The 19,608-nt window shown below is 44.1% G+C and overlaps 1 protein-coding gene across 3 annotated transcripts in view; it reads right to left on the reverse strand.

Annotated features, from left to right (window-relative positions):
* BTBD1 (BTB domain containing 1) overlaps positions 1 to 19,608 on the reverse strand; it is a 74,706-nt gene that overhangs the window by 13,210 nt on the left and 41,888 nt on the right. For 2 of the 3 annotated variants that reach the window (XM_030189615.1, XM_030189614.1), the window contains exons 4-5: positions 16,390 to 16,587; positions 14,845 to 15,037 (exon numbers count right to left, since the gene is read on the reverse strand). In XM_030189615.1, coding sequence (XP_030045475.1) covers positions 14,845 to 15,037; positions 16,390 to 16,587 — 391 coding nt within the window. The remainder of the gene's footprint in view (positions 1 to 14,844; positions 15,038 to 16,389; positions 16,588 to 19,608) is intronic. The other variant, XM_030189616.1, reaches the window with a different exon arrangement.

Raw genomic sequence — 19,608 nt, forward strand, 5'->3', positions numbered from 1 at the left:
GGATGTACAATCTAAGGATCAGAAGCTCAATTCTTGTTGGATAAACCCAGGGCATTCCGCCCCATGCCTAGACAGGCTAGTGTCTTGTGTCATAAATTGATTTTAGTGGCTCGGATAACGATATTGCAGTACTGGACATCATCGGATCCTCCTCATTTTTGGCACAGGAGGAATCAGATACATCTTTTAGCCACATGGGAGGTGAGAACGGCGAGGGGGTCCTTGGGACGTAGGAAGAAATTTCTTCAGATCTGGAGTCCTTTTTGCAGTCTCTCACTCCTCGGAGTCGTAGCTTAATAGTGAACATGGTATAGAGGTTTTAGGAGTAGTAGCTGTCCGGTATGTTTTGTAGTCCGTGAAAGAAGATGGGGTTATTCGAGTCTGGGGGGAGGTGAGTTAGGGATTCTCGAGAGGTTATTGTTGGGAATTCGATAAAGGGGTAGATTAGGGGGGGGGTCTTTTGGTTATGGTAAGGGTGCTATATTGGATCAAAGGGTAATGGGGACACCTCTGGGCATGGTGGATGTTGGGTGTAGAGCAGCATAATAATATGCTTGCATTTTAAGTGGGTTGTAATTAATAAGACACATAGTTTGATGGTTCATCGGCCACCAATAATTATGGTTGACACATAAAAATCTCTTTTCCAAGAAGGTGGGTAAATCTTGATGCTCCTCCAGGTGGGCAACAATTTAGTTCTGTTGAATAGTAGGCGAGTAAGTTTAGGTAAATGGGGTGGGTCACTAATGGGGGAGGGGAGAAACTTAAAATCTTGAGCATGGATTTTCTTACTCTGTATTGTTCTTTATGATGCTTACATAAGTCAAATCATAAAGAGAGTGTTGAAATGTTTAAATGGCTGGTTTCTCAATAAAAAATGTTGAAACATAAAAAGGAGAGCAGCTTTTAAACTAGAAACGGGGGGGGGGGGGGGGGGGGGAGGCTGACAGTTGCTCAAAAGTACATGGTTTGGGATAAGGTATCTTTCAAAGATATTACCAAAACAGGGACGATCTATTCACATATTAAGTACATAAGTAATGCCACACTGGGAAAAGACCAAGGGTCCATCGAGCCCAGCATCCTGTCCACGACAGCGGCCAATCCAGGCCAAGGGCACCTGGCAAGCTTCCCAAACATACAAACATTCTATACATGTTATTCCTGGAATTGTGGATTTTTCCCAAGTCCATTTAGTAGTGGTTTATGGACTTGTCCTTTAGGAAACCGTCTAACCCCTTTTTAAACTCTGCCAAGCTAACTGCCTTCACCACGTTCTCCGGCAACGAATTCCAGAGTTTAATTATGCGTTGGGTGAAGAAAACTTTTCTCCGATTTGTTTTAAATTTACTACACTGTAGTTTCATTGCATGCCCCCCTAGTCCTAGTATTTTTGGAAAGCGTGAACAGACGCTTCACATCCACCTGTTCCATTCCACTCATTTTATATACCTCTATCATGTCTCCCCTCAGCTGTCTCTTCTCCAAGCTGAAAAGCCCTAGCCTCCTTAGTCTTTCTTCATAGGGAAGTCGTCCCATCCCCGCTATCATTTTAGTCGCCCTTCGCTGCACCTTTTCCAATTCTACTATATCTTTCTTGAGATGCGACGACCAGAATTGAACGCAATACTCAAGATGCGGTCGCACCATGGAGCGATACAACGGCATTATAACATCCTCACACCTGTTTTCCATACCTTTCCTAATAATACCTAACATTCTATTCGCTTTCCTAGCTGCAGCAGCACACTGAGCAGAAGGTTTCAGTGTATTATCGACGATGACACCCAGACCCTTTCTTGGTCCGTAACTCCTAACATGGAACCTTGCATGACGTAGCTATAATTCGGGTTCTTTTTTCCCCACATGCATCACCTTGCACTTGCTCACATTAAACATCATCTGCCATTTAGCCGCTCAATCTCGTAAGGTCCTCTTGTAATTTTTCACAATCCTGTCGCGAGTTAATGACTTTGAATAACTTTGTGTCATCAGCAAATTTAATTACTTCGCTAGTTACTCCCAACTCTAAATCATTTATAAATATATTAAAAAGCAGCGGTCCTAGCACAGACCCCTAAGATACCCCACTATCTACCCTTCTCCATTGTGAATACTGCCCATTTAACCCTACTCTGTTTCCTATCCTTCAACCAGTTTTTAATCCACAATAGGCCATTTCCTCCTATCCCATGACCCTCCAATTTCCTCTGTAGCCTTTCATGAGGTACCTTGTCAAACGCCTTTTGAAAATCCAGATACACAATATCAACCGGCTCCCCTTTGTCCACGTTTGTTTACTCCTTCAAAGAATTAAAACCTTACTATTACTATGTTTGTTTCAATTTATAATACTCTCCTTACAATACTTTGTAATTCTATTTACTATATAAGCCTCATTGAACCTGCTGTGTGTGGGAAAGCGTGGGGGTACAAATGTAATAAATAAATAATAATAATAATAATAAGATAGGTTATCCTGATAGTGAGGTTACAAGAGAGTCCGTAGTAGATCAGGTGTCCTTAAATAAAAATCAGACAAAAGATTGCAAATTAATACTGTCAAGTACTAAGCATGATGTAAATAGGAGCAACAAACACAGTTTGAAATGTCTATATGCGAATGCCAGTAGCCTAAGAAATAAGATGGGAGAGTTAGAATATATTGCACTAAATGAAAAATTAGATAAAATAGGCATCTCTGAGACCTGGTGGAAGAAGGATAACCAGTGGGACACTGTCATACCAGGGTACAAATTATATTGTAGTGATAGGGTGGATCGAATTGGTGGAGGGGTAGCATTGTATATTAACGAGAGCCTTGAATCAAATAGATTGAAAATTCTCCAGGAAACAAAACACTTCTTGGAATCACTGTAGATTGAAATTCCATGTGTATAGAGGAAAAGGATAGTGATAGAAGTGTACTACCATCCGCCTGACCAGGATGAACAGACGGATGTTAAATGAAATTAGGGACGCAAACTGGGAAACACAATAATGGGTGATTTCAATTACCCTGATATTGACTGGGTAAATGTAATGTTGGGGCACACTAGGGAGGTAAAATTACTTGATGAAATCAAGGACAGCTTTATGGAGCAGCTGGTACAGGAGCCGATCAGAGAAGGAAAAATTCTAGACCTAGTCCTTAGTGGAACGCATGATCTGGTGCGGGAGGTAATGCTGCTGGGGCCACTTGATAACAGTGATCATAATATGATCAGATTTGATATTAGCTTTGAAGTATACATAGGAAATCAAATACGTTAGCGTTTAACTTTAAAAAAGGAGACTATGATAAAATGAGAACGGTGGGGGGGGGGGGGGGGGGGGGGGGAAAGAGGAGCGACTGCGAGGGTCAAAAATTTACATCAGGCGTGGATGCTGCTCAAAAACACCATCCTGGAAGCCCAGGCCAAATATATTCCGCCTATTAAAAAAGGAGGATGGAAGACCAAATGACAGCCGGCGTGGTTAAAAAGTGAGGTGAAGGAAGCTATTAGAGCTAAAAGAAAATCCTTTAAAAAATGGAAGAAGGAACCGACTGAAAATAATAAGAAACAGCATAAGGAATGTTAAGTCAAATGCAAAGCACTGATAAGGAAGGCTAAGAGGGACTTCAAAAAAAAGATTGTGATGGAGGCAAAAACATATAGTAAAAAATTTTTTAGGTATACTAAAAGCAGGAAGCCGGCAAAAGAATCAGTTGGACCGCTACATGACTGAGGAGTAAAAGGGGTGATCATGGAAGACAAAGCCATAGCGGAGAGATTAAATTAATTCTTTGCTTCGGTCTTCACAAAGGAAGATTTGGTGGGATACCCATGCCGGAAATGGTATTCGAAGCTGACAAGAGAAACTTAATGAATTCTCTGTAAACCTGGAGAATGTAATGGGGCAGTTCTACAAACTGAAGAGTAGCAAATCTCCTGGACCGGATTCACCCCAGAGTACTGATAGAACTTAAAAATGAGCTTGCAGAGCTATTGTTAGAAATATGTAATTTATCCTTAAAATTGAGCGTGGTACCGGAAGATTGGAGGGTGGCCAATATAACGCCAATTTTTTAAAAAGGTTCCAGAGGACATCCGGGAAATTATAGACCGGTGAGTCTGATGTCGGTGCCGGGCAAAACGGTAGAGACTATTATGAACAAAATTACAGAGCATATTCAAAAGCATGGATTAATGAGACAAAGTCAACATGGATTTAGTGAAGGGAAATCTTGCCTCACCAATCTACTACATTTCTTTGAAGGGGTGAACAAGCATGTGGATAAAGGTAAGCCGGTTGATATTGTGTATCTGGATTTTCAGAAGGTGTTTCACAAAGTACCTCATGAAAGACTCTGGAGGAAATTGGAGAGTCATGGGACAGGAGGTAGTGTTCTATTGTGGATTAAAAACTGGTTAAAAGATAGAAAACAGAGAGTAGGGTTAAATGGTCAGTATTCTCAATGGAGAAGGGTAGTTAGTAGGGTTCCCCAGGGGTCTGTGCTGGGACTGCTGCTTTTTAACAATTATAAATGACCTAGAGATGGGAGTAACTAGTGAGGTAATTAAATTTGCTGATGACACAAAGTTACTCAAAGTCGTTAAATCACGGGAGGATTGTGAAAAATTACAAGCGGACCTTACGAGACTGGAAGACTGGGTGTCTAAATGGCAGATGACGTTTAATGTGAGCAAGTGCAAAGTGATGCATGTGGGAAAGAGGAACCCGAATTATAGCTACGTCATGCAAGGTTCCACATTAGGAGTCACGGACCAAGAAAGGGATCTGGGTGTCGTCACTGATACGTTGAAACCTGCTCAGTGTGCTGCTGCGGCTAAGAAAGCAAATAGAATGTTAGGTATTATTAGAAAAGGAATGGAAAACAAAAATGAGGATGTTATAACGCCTTTGTATATCGCTCCATGGTGCGACCGCACCTCGAATATTGTATTCAATTCTGGTCACCACATCTCAAAAAAGATATAGTGGAATTAGAAAAGGTGCAGAGAAGGGCGATGAAAATGATAAAGGGGATGGGACGACTTCCCTATGAGGAAAGGCTAAAGCGGCTAGGGCTCTTCAGCTTGGAGAAAAGGTGGCTGAGGGGAGATATGTAAGAGATCTATAAAATAATGAGTGGAGTTGAACGGGTAGATGTGAAGGGTCTGTTTACGCTTTCCAAAAATACTAGGACTAGGGGGGCATGCAATGAAGCTACAATGTAGTAAATTTTAAATGAAGGAGAAAATCTTTCTTCACTCAACGTGTAATTAAACTCTGGAATTCGTTGCCAGAGAATGTGGTAAAGGCGGTTAGCTTAGCAGACTTTAAAATAGGTTTGGACGGCTTCCTAACGGAAAAGTCCATAGACCGCTATTAAATGGACTTGGGGAAAATCCACTATTTCTAGGTTAAGCAGTATAAAATATTTTGTACTTTTTGGGGATCTTGCCAGTTATTTGTGACCTGGATTGGCCGCTGTTGGAAACGGGATGCTGAGCTTGATTGACCTTTGGTCTTTCCCAGTATGGCAATACTTAAAGTACTTATGTATGTACTTATGAGTGAGTTAAAAGAAGACAGAGGGAAGCAGAAACCAGAGCCTGAGACCAACATGATTTAAAAAATAAAATGACCAGACAACAAAAGGTAGAAAAATATATATTTTTTTCTATTTTGTGATTACAGTGTCAGATTTGAAATATATATCTTTGTTAGACATGGCTGGGACCCAGGGCAGAAATTTTGGAGGGGAACCCAAAGTCCACTACCAGCATGCACTTTCTTCAGCTTCCAGCAGGCTTGGAGATCTCTCACACCAGGAGCCAAAGGCAGTTGCCTTAGTCGCACTCCCCTAACACCATCTTTGTATTTTTCACAATAAAGAAAAAATATATACCTCAGGTGGTGTACTACATAACTATTTGAGGCTTGTGCAGATGGGGACAGAGCTCATGGGGGACATTGTTCCCGTGTCATTCTCTATGATCTTCCGAGGGCTCCAATTTGTAGGTTTGCAGGGGGCGCCAGAAACCCTTGCACTAGCCCTGGCCCGACTGCCTTGATTACAATATAGTCGATGTTTGTGAATAATCCCTTTAGCTGTCCTAGGACCATTCCCCTCCCCCACACACACATTCACCCCACAGCAACTGCCCTCTCCATTCACTCTTGTCCCCAAACCATGATCATCTCACTCACACATCCTTATTCAATTTTTATCCTTTATCCACTCGCTCTTCCCTTGCCCCCATCCTCATTACTCACTCACATGCCTTCCCATTTGTTCATACTCTCCTTGACCCTCTTCCTCCCCTCCTCACGCATTCTTGACCCATCCCTGGACACTCTCGCCATTGCCAGAATAATTTAGAGGTGTTTGCAATACAAAAGAAACTATTTTGATTCCTGGAATGTCTATTTAGTAATGATTTGCCTGGTTTATTGACAAGCCTGTCAGTTCACACCTGCTACTACTACTACCCCCCTCCAATTTGATCCTATCATTGCGATACAATTTGTACCCTGTTAACACAGTGTCCCATTGACTGTCCTCTTTCCACCAAGTCTCTGAGATACCTATTACATCTACCTCATCATTTAGTGCTATATATTCTAACTCGCCCACCTTATTTTTTTAGGCTTCTAGCATTTGTATAAAGGCACTTCAAAGTGTATTTTTCATTTGATCTACAAGCTGTTTAGAAGCTTGAAAGGGATAATGTGCATCCTTAATCCTGCCTCTCATAAAGCACACCTGGCTTACTTTCAGCATTGTTGAAACCTCTCTACTAGGATTCCCTAAAGGTTAAATTAGTCCTTACCTGATAATTTTCTTTCCATTAGTCCCAACAGATCAATCCACAGACTTGTGGGATATATGTCCCTCTACGTGGGTTATGTCCCTCTACCAGCAGGTAGAGATAGAGCCCACAGTTTCTAATAGGATGGATAAAACCAGCCATGAACTTGTAACCTTCAGGCTGAAAGGCCAGCCACCCTCCTGAATAAAACTAGTTTGATGTAAACAGTACACACAAAGGAAATGCCACCAAGGCAGCACAGAGGGTGCAGGATTACCATGGAAACCAAGAGAAACCTGAGAGGCCTGCACTAGCCTAAGAAATTTAACATTTCTCACAGAAACATGAGTCAACAGCCCTACGCTTGAAAACTGTATACTGCCATGCTCTGAGAAAGGAGAAGAGGGAAAAACCTAGAGTAGGATCCCTAATCCTGATCCCTTTCTCCCCTCCATTAAAGATGTACACATACCCTGAACCTCCTCAAGGAAAGGAGGGTGCAGAAATAGTCTTAGTGTAAATCACCCAGTGAAGCACAGGCATCTCTATCAGAAGACTTTCAGATAGTCAGTACTTTCCAAGCTGTAGCTTAAGGCTCTCACTGCCACACAACATCTGCAGATCTAATGGGTCTCTGACATCGCCCCTGGAAAGTTGCAGGAGACTCACAGGCAGATGATCTAAAGCCCCGCGCTGTTCAAACAGCGCTCTGAAATAGCGCTGGAACAGCGCAGGGCACTATTAGACATATGACCAGAGATAATGCATGCAAATTTAAACAGCGCAATTATCTCTGATCATGGGATAGAAGTTCGGGCGAATTGTGCCGAGCATGCGCTCAGCACAATCCTCCCGCACTTGTTTGACAGGTCTAGGCTGTCAAAAGCCCAAACCTGTCAAACACAGGGGCTGGAGGTCCATGGGACCACCAGGCCCTGACTACCCCTGCCCCGAGCAACGGGGGCTGGAGGTCCATGGGACCTCCGGTCTCCGCCCCCCCCCTTCCCCGACGATCCCATCCCCCCAGGGTCAGGGAGGGCTGAAGATCCGGCGGGTCTCCAGCCCCCCCAAACCCCCAGAAAATGGTCCCTGGTGGTCCAGTGGCCGCTTAGTGTCCGTTAAAAAGAACCCCCTCCCGGCCCCCCTACTTTAGTTGGAGGAGGGAGGTAGCCTGCCTCCCTCCTCTGCCTTGGGTCGACGCTGCCGCAAAATGACGGCACCCAGCCCCTCCCAGTGCATCCTGGGATGCGCTGGGCGGGGCTACAGACCATATCCCAGGATGCACTGGGAGGGGCTGGGCGCTGCCATTTTGCGGCGCCGTCAACCCAAGGGAGAGGAGGGAGGCAGACTACCTCCCTTCTCCAACTAAGGTAGGTGGGCCGGGAGGGGGTTCTTTTTAACGGACACTGTTTAAGCGGCCACTGGACCACCAGGGCCCATTTTCTGGGGTTTGGGGGGGCTGAAGACCCACCGGATCTTCAGCCCTCCGTGAACCTGGGGGGGATGGGATCGTCGGGGGGGGGGGGGGGGGGGGGGACCGGAGGTCCATCGGACCTCCAGCCCCCCCCCCCCCCCGTTGGGAGGGAGGAAGGGAAGGAGGGGGCTTAGCCGGCGGCCACTGGACCACCAGGGACCATTTTCTAGGTGTTTTGGGGGGGGGGGGGGGCTGGAGACTCACCGGATCTCCAGCCCTTCCTGAACCTGGGGGGGGGGGGGGGGGGGGGGGGACCAGAGGTCCGCTGGACTTCCAGCCCCGTTGGCAGGTTTGCTTTGGGGGGGGGGGGGGGGGGGGGGGGCCTACCAGCATGCAACTGCAATCTGGACAGGGCTCACCATTCCTCCCCAATGATCTGCAAACCCTAATGCCAGCTCGGAGCTGGCGTAGGGTTTGCTACGGCCAGCGACCCAAATTTTGGCGTGCTGACCGCTGATCATTGGCGATGAATGCGCTAAGCCCTGTTTAGCATGCATTTGCGCAAACAGCCCTCGAGCGCATTGTTTCACGCGCTCGAGGGCTCTCATCATGGGCTGGTAGCAAACACTGGCGCTAGTATGGCGCTAGCAGCCTCTAGCGCCGGCGTTTGCTTTTGATTATCTGCCTATCAAAGCTGTGGGAGACCTGAGGACTCCCACAGGAGTCTGCAAACCGCCCCAGGCTTCCTTTCTCAGAAGCCCTTAAATACCAAATATGAAGAAACTGGGTATGATCCACTCCAGTTTCCCAGTCACATTTCTGAAAAGCCTACAATATAAAACTGACTGAATTGCAAGTAAATCAGGCCCCAGGGGAGCGCTGGGGCTTCAGCATTGCCATGTGGAGTGGCAAGAAAGATGGCGCCCTCAATCCTCACTGCCCTGCGCCCTCCAAAATGAGCCAGGAGGGAAGGAGCACACCGCTCCACAGAGTTGGGCTGTACAGTGGATCTCCAACAAGGGAAAACTGCAGCAGCCCAGTGGCTCCCACATTGGGAGCCGCTTTTGCTGTGCCCCACCAGCGCAGACAGGATAATGACTACTCACCCCCTTGGGAATCGCTGTCGCATGTCAAGTTGGTCCTCACACCATTCAGCCGGTACTGCAAACCAGAATGTGCTTGCCATGCTGGACAAATCAGACTGAGGATATATATATATATTTTAAAGTGCTCAAACGGCATGTACTAAGACTGCCAGCTCCTCCACAGCACTATCTAAGATCCTGTCTAGGTGACGCATGAGGTTTGCCATCTTCGCACCACGCAGGCAAGTCAACAGGCAATCCTCACATCCACCAGCCATCTACATGCCTAATGATCGAATCATCAATTACAACAGCTGTCCTAACCCTTCCCATCTGGGCAAAACTTCTTTTGGAGACGTATCCTCAGTGCGAGAGGATAGTACATCCCCTGGTGGGCAGGTCCTGGCTACAGGAGTACTTCCTACTTCACCAGGGTGATGCTCTCCTTCTAGGAGACCTCTCTCCTCCAAAGTAGCACAGGGGCTGCCAGACTGGAGGTGGGACTTTTCTGCAACATCCCTGTAGGTCTCCTCTATGTATCTCTCTGTCTCCCTCAGCTCCACCAAGTCTGCTACTCTAGCCTGAAGAGAACAGACCCGATCTCTGAGAATTTGTAGCTCTTTGCATCAGGCACACACATATGAATCTCACCAACTGGGAGTTAATCTTACATGTGACACTCAATGCAAAAGACTGGATAGCACCCCTCTTGCTGCTGGACTGCTGGCTCCATCTTAGTATTTTTGAGTTTTCCAAAAACTTGCTAAAATATTAAGGATATTAGCCTAATATAAAAATGTCTTTAGTTTATATGTTATATTGTGTGATTTATTTTATGTTTTCTTCTTAGAAAGTAATGTATTTAAAACTCTGTAAAAGCACTCCTCGTTTGTTATCCTAATTAGAATAACTGACTATAAATGAAGAGTTGTGCTAGGGGTGGGTGGGATGAAGACTGAACTAGGTCCTGCAGCAACAGACTTAATGCTGTACCAAAGATATGGAACAGGATGGCAACCTTTTATCCCAGAACTTTCCTGTGCTATTCAACGATGAGGCAAGCTCAGCATACCTCATTAATGGGGGTAAAACTGTATATACAGAATCATTGGGAAAGGTTTTCTGTACCACTAAATACAAAGGAACATTAAAAATCTATGGATCAAGGATTACATTGAACACAGTTATTTGTTAACTTTTGTTTTAAACCTTCATATCCTGCACATCTCACATGTTACAATAGAACTTTAGAAATCAGCTTATCCCACTACTGACAGACTTTTTTTTACAGAAGCATCTCCTCATGCAAATAGCAGCATTTAGGAGGTGTAGACTGTATACACATGTGAAGCGTGATTACAGAAAGCCACTATTTACATGTGGAGATTCACACCACTAAGATTCAGGAAATGTGTCTTGGAAAGACAAAAGTCTACATATTTTACAAGAATACAGAATATTATGGAAAAGAATCTCCCCGTTGCGTTTTACACCATCTGAAAAGCATGCATAGAATTTTATGAAGTGCTTGTTTTGGCCAGGGCTTCACACAGGGAATAAAGGGAGTCAGTCACAGGCAACAGAATGGGGCAGGGCCACTGGGGCCATGGCCCTACTAATATTTTACCCAACATAACATCAGCAATTAGAATGCTGGGGGGCAGCACAAATATTAGTTTGTTTAGCTCACGAATCAAAAGAGTGTTCCACTGCTCCTGAAGGGAGTAATTCATCTTAATTCTCTATTTCTGTCTCCAAAATTAAGGGAAAAAAAAGGTTGTGGCTCACTTACACATATATGTAAAATTAGACAGCTGCATATGGAAGCAATGCCACCTACACATGGAATACACTTTCACATTAAAGGAGGAGGAGTAGCCTAATGGTTAGTGCAGTGGGCTTTGATCCTGGGGAACTGGGCTCGATTCCCACTGCAGCTCCTTGTGACCCCGGGAAGTCACTTAACCTTCTATTGCACCAGGTACAAAAATACTTAGATTGTGAGCCCTCTAGGGACAGAGAAAAGTACCTGCATATAATGTGTACAACGCTGCATACATCTAAGTAGCACTACAAAAATGAGTAGTAGCAGCAGTAGAAGAAGAAAGCAGTCAGAGGTTTATGCCACTTTTTTCCCCACATATATATTTGTAAAATGGCTGCTTCTGCTATGCACGCCAGTAAATACATGTGCACGTCTACATGTCCTTCCACATCCTATATAATAAAAAGCACCTCCAACGTTCTGAAGCTGACTTCGTGGCACTGTGGCAGCGTAGGGTTCGTAAGTCTGTAACTCAGCGTTTCATTGGCTCTCACTGTCCTGCAACGTCACAAGAACGAGGAAGCAATCAACGGTCTGTAAAAAACGCCCAACCCGCCTGCCCGGTCCGTTATTGTCACCCAGCGATTCTCTTCTCTCCCCTGCCCCCCCCCCAGGCACCCACCGAGTCTCCATCGCTCCTTTGAAAGCCTAGCCCGTCTGTAGCCTTCCCTTCCAGTTCGTTCCTTCAGAGTCCTGCTCTCGCGAAAAGAGGAAATGACGTGGGTGGCTGGATTTGGGGGGGGGGGGGGGGGGGCTGGGGAGAGAAGAGAAATCGCTGGGTGCCTGGAGGGGGAGCAGGGGAGAGAGAAGAATCGCTGAGTGGCTGGAGGGGGGGGGGGGGGCAGCGGACAAAGGAGACAGTCTCACTCTCTCTCACACACACACACTCGCACATTCACTCTTTCGCTCTCACACACAGTCACTGTCAAACACACTCTGTCAAACATACACACTCCGAGGAAAACCTTGCTAGCGTCCATTTCATTTCTGTAAGAAACGGGCCTTTTTTACTAGTATTTTATAAAAGGCTCTATATTTGCCAGAACCATTTTTGTAAAATGCCATTGGACGAGCAGGCCCCAAGCTGGACATCTGATTTCAATGTGCTATGTAAAATCAGCCTTAAAAAAAAAAAAAAAAAAAAAAAAAAGTCACAAAACGCCTAGCCACACACCTTGGGACTACACTTACAGGGTGTCTATCCCCAGCACAGCTCAGGTCTGCCTGCCACTTATGCTCTACACTAGCACCCTCCTCCCACTTAATGGGTCCCAATCACCTCTGGGTAAGTCTCCTCTCAAATTATCCCCAGTGATTCCTGGGGCCACACTCCCAGTGGTCCCACAGTTCCTAGAAAGCACCCACAGACCCAACACACAAACCACCAGGATTATTAGTCAGTCCAGACAACCAGAGGCAATAAACTAAAAATGTCTATTGTCATGAAAAATTAGAACAATAAACAGAAAAAGTGCAATCAGCGAACAGTAACAAGTGAAATATAGATCAATTATAAACACTATCTAAACATTTGTTTACTATCTAAATAGTACCTGGAAAGTTCACAGGTTATCAAATATAGCTGTTCGCAGGGCCTCATCAAATAGATCTTTCTCTCTTTTCTCCCTGGCTAAGACTGGAGAAAAGGTCAGTACATCCTAGCTGAATTTGAGCTCTCGGGCCAATCAGAGCCCAGAACAAGTTTTAAAAGCAGCTGACCACATCACTGCATGTTACCTCTTATCTGTGCTAACTGAAGAGGGAACAGTCATGTCTCTAACAGATTTAAACATGCACCACCTGCTAGCCAAACAAGAGAAATACACTTCAAGAAATAATACAATTTTACAGGCTTAAAATCCACTGTTTTGTCACAATTACACTCAACTCTAAGGTCACCTTTAACTTCCATGCCACCTAATCTACATAATTTCCAAAACCCTCTCTTCCAAGATCTTGCTCTTGCTGTAAATTCAGTGGCAATTAGAATATCTTTCAGTGATTATATAAATAGCAAAATGTCAGCTACTGACAACCCACAATTCTGGCTTGGCAAGCAAATATTGTCACTAAACAGTAGTGAACTAGTTAACAGTCATTATGATGCTCTGTTGCCAATGGTTTCCACAAATGAGAAAACAGTAAAATGTAGAAAGGATGCCAAAATGACAAAAAAAAGAATAAAGCGAAAAAGAAAACTTGGATGCAGAGAGCTAAGAAAAGATTACATGAAAACTATACAGACAAAAACTGCAGATATTTAAAGTACAGAAGAGATCAAACTATACAGCACAAAAAAAAAAACACACACACACACACACACACACACAAAAAAACCCACACCAAGAAACCAACATTGCTGCCTGCATGTCCCATCACTATCTGAAACTGAACATGGCCAAGACTGAGCTTATCTTTCACTTTAACCCCACCTTTAATCTCCCATTTTCTATTTCTGTGGATAAACACTGCCATCCTGTCTCAACTCCTAACCTTGAGGTCATCTTTGACTGCACTCTGCACATATTCAAGGGACTGCTTAAAACCTGTTATTTCTTTCTCTACATTACCACCAAAATTTGTCCCTTCCTTTATGAACACACTACCAAAACCCTATGTACACTCATCACCTGCTGCTTAGATTACTGCAACTTGATTCTCACAAGTCTACCACTAAACCGTCTGTCCCCCCTTCAATCTGTTCAAATTCTGCTGCATGACTTTCTTCTGCCAGTGTTGCTACACTCACATAACCCCTCTCCTCAAGTCACTTCAATGACTCCCTATCCATTTCCAGTTCAAACTCTTCATACCGACATAAAAGTGAATTCATTCTGCAGCTCCTCAGTAGGCCTCCTTTCTTCTCTCTCCTTACATTCCTCTCGGGGGACACACTGTTCATCAGGTAAGTCACTCTTATCTGTACCCTTTTCTACTGCCAACTCAAGACTCTGTTCCTTCCATCTTGCTGCGCCACACACCAGAAACAGACTTCCTGAACTGGGCCAGAGATGGAGCATAACAAATTCAAGATAAAAGTTTATAAGTACATAAGTAGTGCCATACTGGGAAAGACCAAAGGTCCATCAAGCCCAGCATCCTGTTTCCAACAGTGGCCAATCCAGATCACAAATACCTGGCAAGATCCCAAAAAGTACAAAACATTTTATACTGCTTATCCCAGAAGTAGTGGATTTTCCCCAAGTCCATTTAATAACTGTTTATGGACTTTTCCTTTAGGAAGCCCTCTAAACCTTTTTAAAACTCCGCTAAGCTAACCGCCTTTACCACATTCTCTGGCAACGAATTCCAGAGTTTAATTACACGTTGAGTGAAGAAACATTTTCTCCATTTCGTTTTAAATTTACTACTTTGTAGCTTCATCGCATGCCCCCTAGTCCTAGTATTTTTGGAAAGCGTGAACAGACGCTTCACATCTACCTTTCTGCCTATCATTTTTATGGGCCCGGTCACTAGTATTTCTAATAGAAACCTATTGCACAGTGTAAAGTTGTTGCTGCCACAAAATATTATAACATTGGAGCCTTTTGGAATTCTCACATAGCAGCACAAACAGCTACTTTATTACAGATTTGCTGCAGTGTGACACTGGCGTCTGGTTTCTCAATAAAATCAGTACAAAAGATCGCTGCTTTTCAGAGTGAATAATGTACAGTTACAGACCTGACTCTTCCAAGGTAACACTGTAGTGGTAAGTACCTGATTCTATCACTTGTTCCACTGTAGCCCCAGCGACTTTCTACTTGCTGAAATCTGTTGATGATGCATTCTTTTCCTCTAAGGCAGCATCGTGGTCGGTCAATATACTCAACGCGGGGTTTAGGGTTTACTGTAAAATGTAGAAAGAGATTTACCACTTCCCGATCTGATAAAATTCCAGACTGAGCAGGACCTGTGACGACAGGAAAAAGAAAAAAAAAAAAAAAAAAAGAAAAAAAAAAAGCAAGCATGTTTTTGTGAAAGTGATCTACTTACACAGTCTCAACAGTATCATTTCAAAGCAGCCATTTTTCAAAAAAACACAGAACAAAATTTTTTAAAGAGGTTTAAAAAAAAATCTAATTTTCCATACATTATAACTATGTGCAAAGCTGGGTAATTACAGACTACAAAAACTGAAATTGAAAACCCAGAAGTTGTATACTATTAGAATAGTACTGTGAGTTTATTACAAGATAATATGGAAAATATGTAAGGCTTGTCCAAATTTTGCCAATGTAGTATTCAGTGTAGATCACTTGCATAAAAATTGAATAAGTGTTTTGGAGTTTGATAAACAAGTCAAAGGCTGAGAAATTTGCATAATAATGCTACAGCGTGCACACAAAAATCCCAAAGCCAAACTTTAGCATTTACACTAACTTTTGACTTCCCATTTCACTAAGATTTAAAAAAGAAAAAAATTAAGAACAGTCCTTTTTAGTTCCGATATGTAACATTTTTCAGGAAAGTCATTTAGTAGTTAAGAAATATCAACGATTTAAACAGCAACTACAAACCTTACACTCACAATATAAGCTATTTATGGTCTGTTCAGTACAAAAATAAATTATAATTGTACCTGTGTTGTATCTATAACTTGTTTAAATCTCTCTCCCCCCTCCCCCAACAGGCATTCAAAATTACAAGAAAGACTACAAATATGCTATATCACTTTCTTGTGCTCCAAATTGGATAGAACCTGCACCTCAACATTAAGCAAAACTAATAAAAAGGAACAGTACACACCGAGATTAAACAAAAACAATAAAATAAAATCAGGATATCTGGCATGTGATTGGTCTTTCAGCACTGACCCTCCCTACGTGAAGGCAAGTCCTGTTTGGAACAATTACTATTTCAGGAATTTTCAACTTTGGTCTTCCAGGGGCAGCAAAAAGGGTTGGGTTTCAGATATTAATTGTATATACTTGGTCCAAGAAACAGATTAGTTTGAAAACCAAGTCTGTTTGTGGCCCTCAATGACTGGAGTTCAGAACCCCCGGTTTATGTAGCTTGACCAAGCTAAAGGGCAGCATATATTTACACCAGATTTTCACCATTCTAGAGGATGCTGTAACATCATGCATGGTGAAAACTGTGGCTGCCATTTGTTCTAAGGAAAAGCTCTGAATCACAATTTCTGGAATTCTGTAATGAAAATAAATGTCAGGAAATGAGAAAGGGGTTAAGGAAAGCCTTGTAATAACACTATAATAGTTATAAATTGTATAGGACAGAGACCTATATAGCTAATAAAATTACCTGCAGCGAACTCTTCAATAGTCATTAGTGGGAACCTAATTAAGGAGATGGCTTTTCCCAAAACTTTCTGCTTGTTTTCCACAGAGACGGGTAGTTGCTGCCGCTGGCACTCTGCTTCTGCCCAGCGAACAACAGCACCAAACAGACGGCTTTCCCGAATACTGAGGGTATCCCTTTCCAGCACCGCACAGAGTGTATCTAAGGAGTATGTAAAGAAACAGCTCTAGTTACATACAATTTAAATCCGTCTGAGAAATTTTCATTAATCTAGAGCCAGCAGCTGAAACCTCTTGTTTTTCTTTTCCACTCCCTCCAACCATGGGCATATCTGAAGTTCAGCGGTAGGGGGGGGGGGCCAGAGCCAGAGTGAGGGGGCACATTATAGCGCCCCCCCCCCCCCCCGCCAAACTTCAGATACGCCCCTGGTTCACGGGATTAAAAAAATTAAATATTAAAAACAAGTAAACATCAATTAAAACATTATCAGAAAACAAGATTGACCATAGAAAGGAACTCCATTGTCTGATAGGAAGGAGACACTCATTCATGCAAGAAAACTGTAAAGATACATCAGTCCAATCTTACCCTATGCTCTCCAGTCTGCCCACCATCCTAAACAAGTCCCATCAACAGTCATAGACAACTGAAGGCGAAGTTGTCTAAACTTTGTGCAACGCGAAAGCAAAAAAAAAAAAAAAAAAAGATTTCAGCTCTTTCTCCGCTCCACCCCCTCCCGTCCTTCTGCGTTGAAATGCAAACGTTGCAGTCGGATTTCCTAGTTCTTCTTTGTCCTCTGTGTCCAACCATGCAGTTCAAAGGAGCTGCTGAATCCAGTTTCGGAGTCTGACGTCGCTGCACGTTGTACGTGCAGGACGTCCTGCACGTACAACGTGCAGCGACGTCAGACTACGAAACTGGATTCAGCAGCTCCTTTGAACAGCACGGACACGGAGGACAAAGAACAACAAAAGACCTCGGCTCGGCTGGCAGGGGTTGGGGTCCCCCGTCAGCTGAAGGAATATTTTTAAAAGCAGCGGCATGAGGAAGCAGACCTCGGCTGGCGGGGGTTGGGGTCCCCCGCCAGCAAAGGTAACCCAGGCGATGGCGGGGGAGGGTTGACGGCAGTAGGGGTGTCCAGGGTGAAATCTGCGGGGGCCCAGGCCCCCATGGTCCCATGCAGATACGCCCCTGCCTCCAACAATATCCCCAGTGAGGGTCGGTAGAGGGGGAAATCCCTCCCAGATCAAAAGTAGATTCTTTACAAACTATTAAGGTGCTTTTCTTATTCTATGTCTGTAGGCAAAGTAACTTTAGTAAACCCATCCCTTAAGGTGCCTCAGCAAATCATTAGCAGAAGCTAGCAATCTCCCTTCCCAAAGCATGCTCACCATTGCGGAACGGGAATAAAAGAGCAATTGCCTTTTTCATGTACTACTACTACTACTACTATTTAGCATTTCTATAGCGCTACAAGGCATACGCAGCACTGCACAAACATAGAAGAAAGACAGTCCCTGCTCAAAGAGTTTACAATCTAATAGACAAAAAATAAATAAAGTAAGCAAATCAAATCAATTAATGTGAACGGGAAGGAAGAGAGGAGGGTAGGTGGAGGCGAGTGGTTACGAGTCAAAAGCAATGTTAAAGAGGTGGGCTTTCAGTCTAGATTTAAAGGTGGCCAAGGAAGGGGCAAGACGTAGGGGCTCAGGAAGTTTATTCCAGGTGTAGGGTGCAGCGAGACAGAAGGCGCGAAGTCTGGAGTTGGCAGTAGTGGAGAAGGGAACAGATAAGAAGGATTTATCCATGGAGCGGAGTGCACGGGAAGGGGTGTAGGGAAGGACAAGTGTGGAGAGATACTGGGGAGCAGCAGAGTTAGTACATTTATAGGTTAGTAGAAGAAGTTTGAACAGGATGCGAAAACGGATAGGGAGCCAGTGAAGGGTCTTGAGCAGAGGGGTAGTATGAGTAAAGCGACCCTGGCGGAAGACGAGACTGGCAGCAGAGTTTTGAACCGACTGGAGAGGGGAGAGGTGACTAAGTGGGAGGCCAGCAAGAAGCAGATTGCAGTAGTCTAAACGAGAGGTGACAAGGGTGTGGATGAGGGTTTTGGTAGAGTGCTCGGAAAGAAAGGGGCGGATTTTACGGATGTTGTAAAGAAAGAAACGACAGGTCTTGGCAATCTGCTGGATATGAGCAGAGAAGGAGAGAGAAGAGTCAAAGATGACCCCAAGGTTTCGAGCTGAGGAGACAGGGAGAATGAGAGAGCCATCAACAGAAATAGAAAACGGGGGGAGCGGGGAGGTGGGTTTGGGGGGGAAAATGAGAAGCTCGGTTTTGGTCATATTTAATTTCAGGTGGCGTTGAGACATCCAGACAGCAATGTCAGACAAGCATGCTGAAACTTTGGTTTGGATGCAAGGTGAGATATCAGGGGTAGAAAGGTAGATTTGGGAGTCATCAGCATAGAGATGGTAGGAAAAGCCATGGGATGAGATTAATGAACCAAGGGAAGAAGTGTAGATAGAAATGAGGAGGGGACCAAGAAGAGAACCCTGAGGTACGCCGACAGGCAGAGGGATAGAAGTAGAAGAGGATCCACCAGAGTGAACACTAAAGGTGCGGAGGGAGAGGTAGGAAGAGAACCAAGAAAGGACAGAGCCCTGGAATCCAAGTGAGGACAGGGTATCGAGAAGTATGCTGTGATCGACATTGTCAAAAGCAGCAGAAAGATCAAGAAGAATGAGGATGGAATATTGACCTCTGGATTTAGCCAGTAATAGGTCATTGGAGACTTTAGTAAGTGCAGTTTCGGTTGAATGCAGTCCCGTCCTTTCTTATCTAATTTATCTAGGAATCTTCTTGATATTGACCCTTCATCTCTATCCTCCCATGTTTCAAACCTCCTCTCTACTGTGGCACCATCCACGTCTGTCAGCGAGGCTGTTTCTTCTTACAACAATACTCTATCCTCTGCCTTATAGGAATCCATTCACCTTTGGTTGTTCCCTAAGCAGTGCTATTTTTATGCTACTCCCATATTGCATGCCTCAGGGTTTGATGCTCCAAAGTATACCAACGTGTTTCATAGATGGGAGTCTAAAGGTCTTCGGGTGCTGGTCAGTTGATAATTCAAGGTTCCCTTATACCATTTGCTGTTTTAAGGAATAGATATGGATTGCAAGAGTCAGATTATTTTTGTATGGTCAATTGTTGGGATTT

The sequence above is a fragment of the Microcaecilia unicolor genome, chromosome 1 (assembly GCF_901765095.1).
Source record: "Microcaecilia unicolor chromosome 1, aMicUni1.1, whole genome shotgun sequence".
NCBI lineage: Eukaryota > Metazoa > Chordata > Amphibia > Gymnophiona > Siphonopidae > Microcaecilia > Microcaecilia unicolor.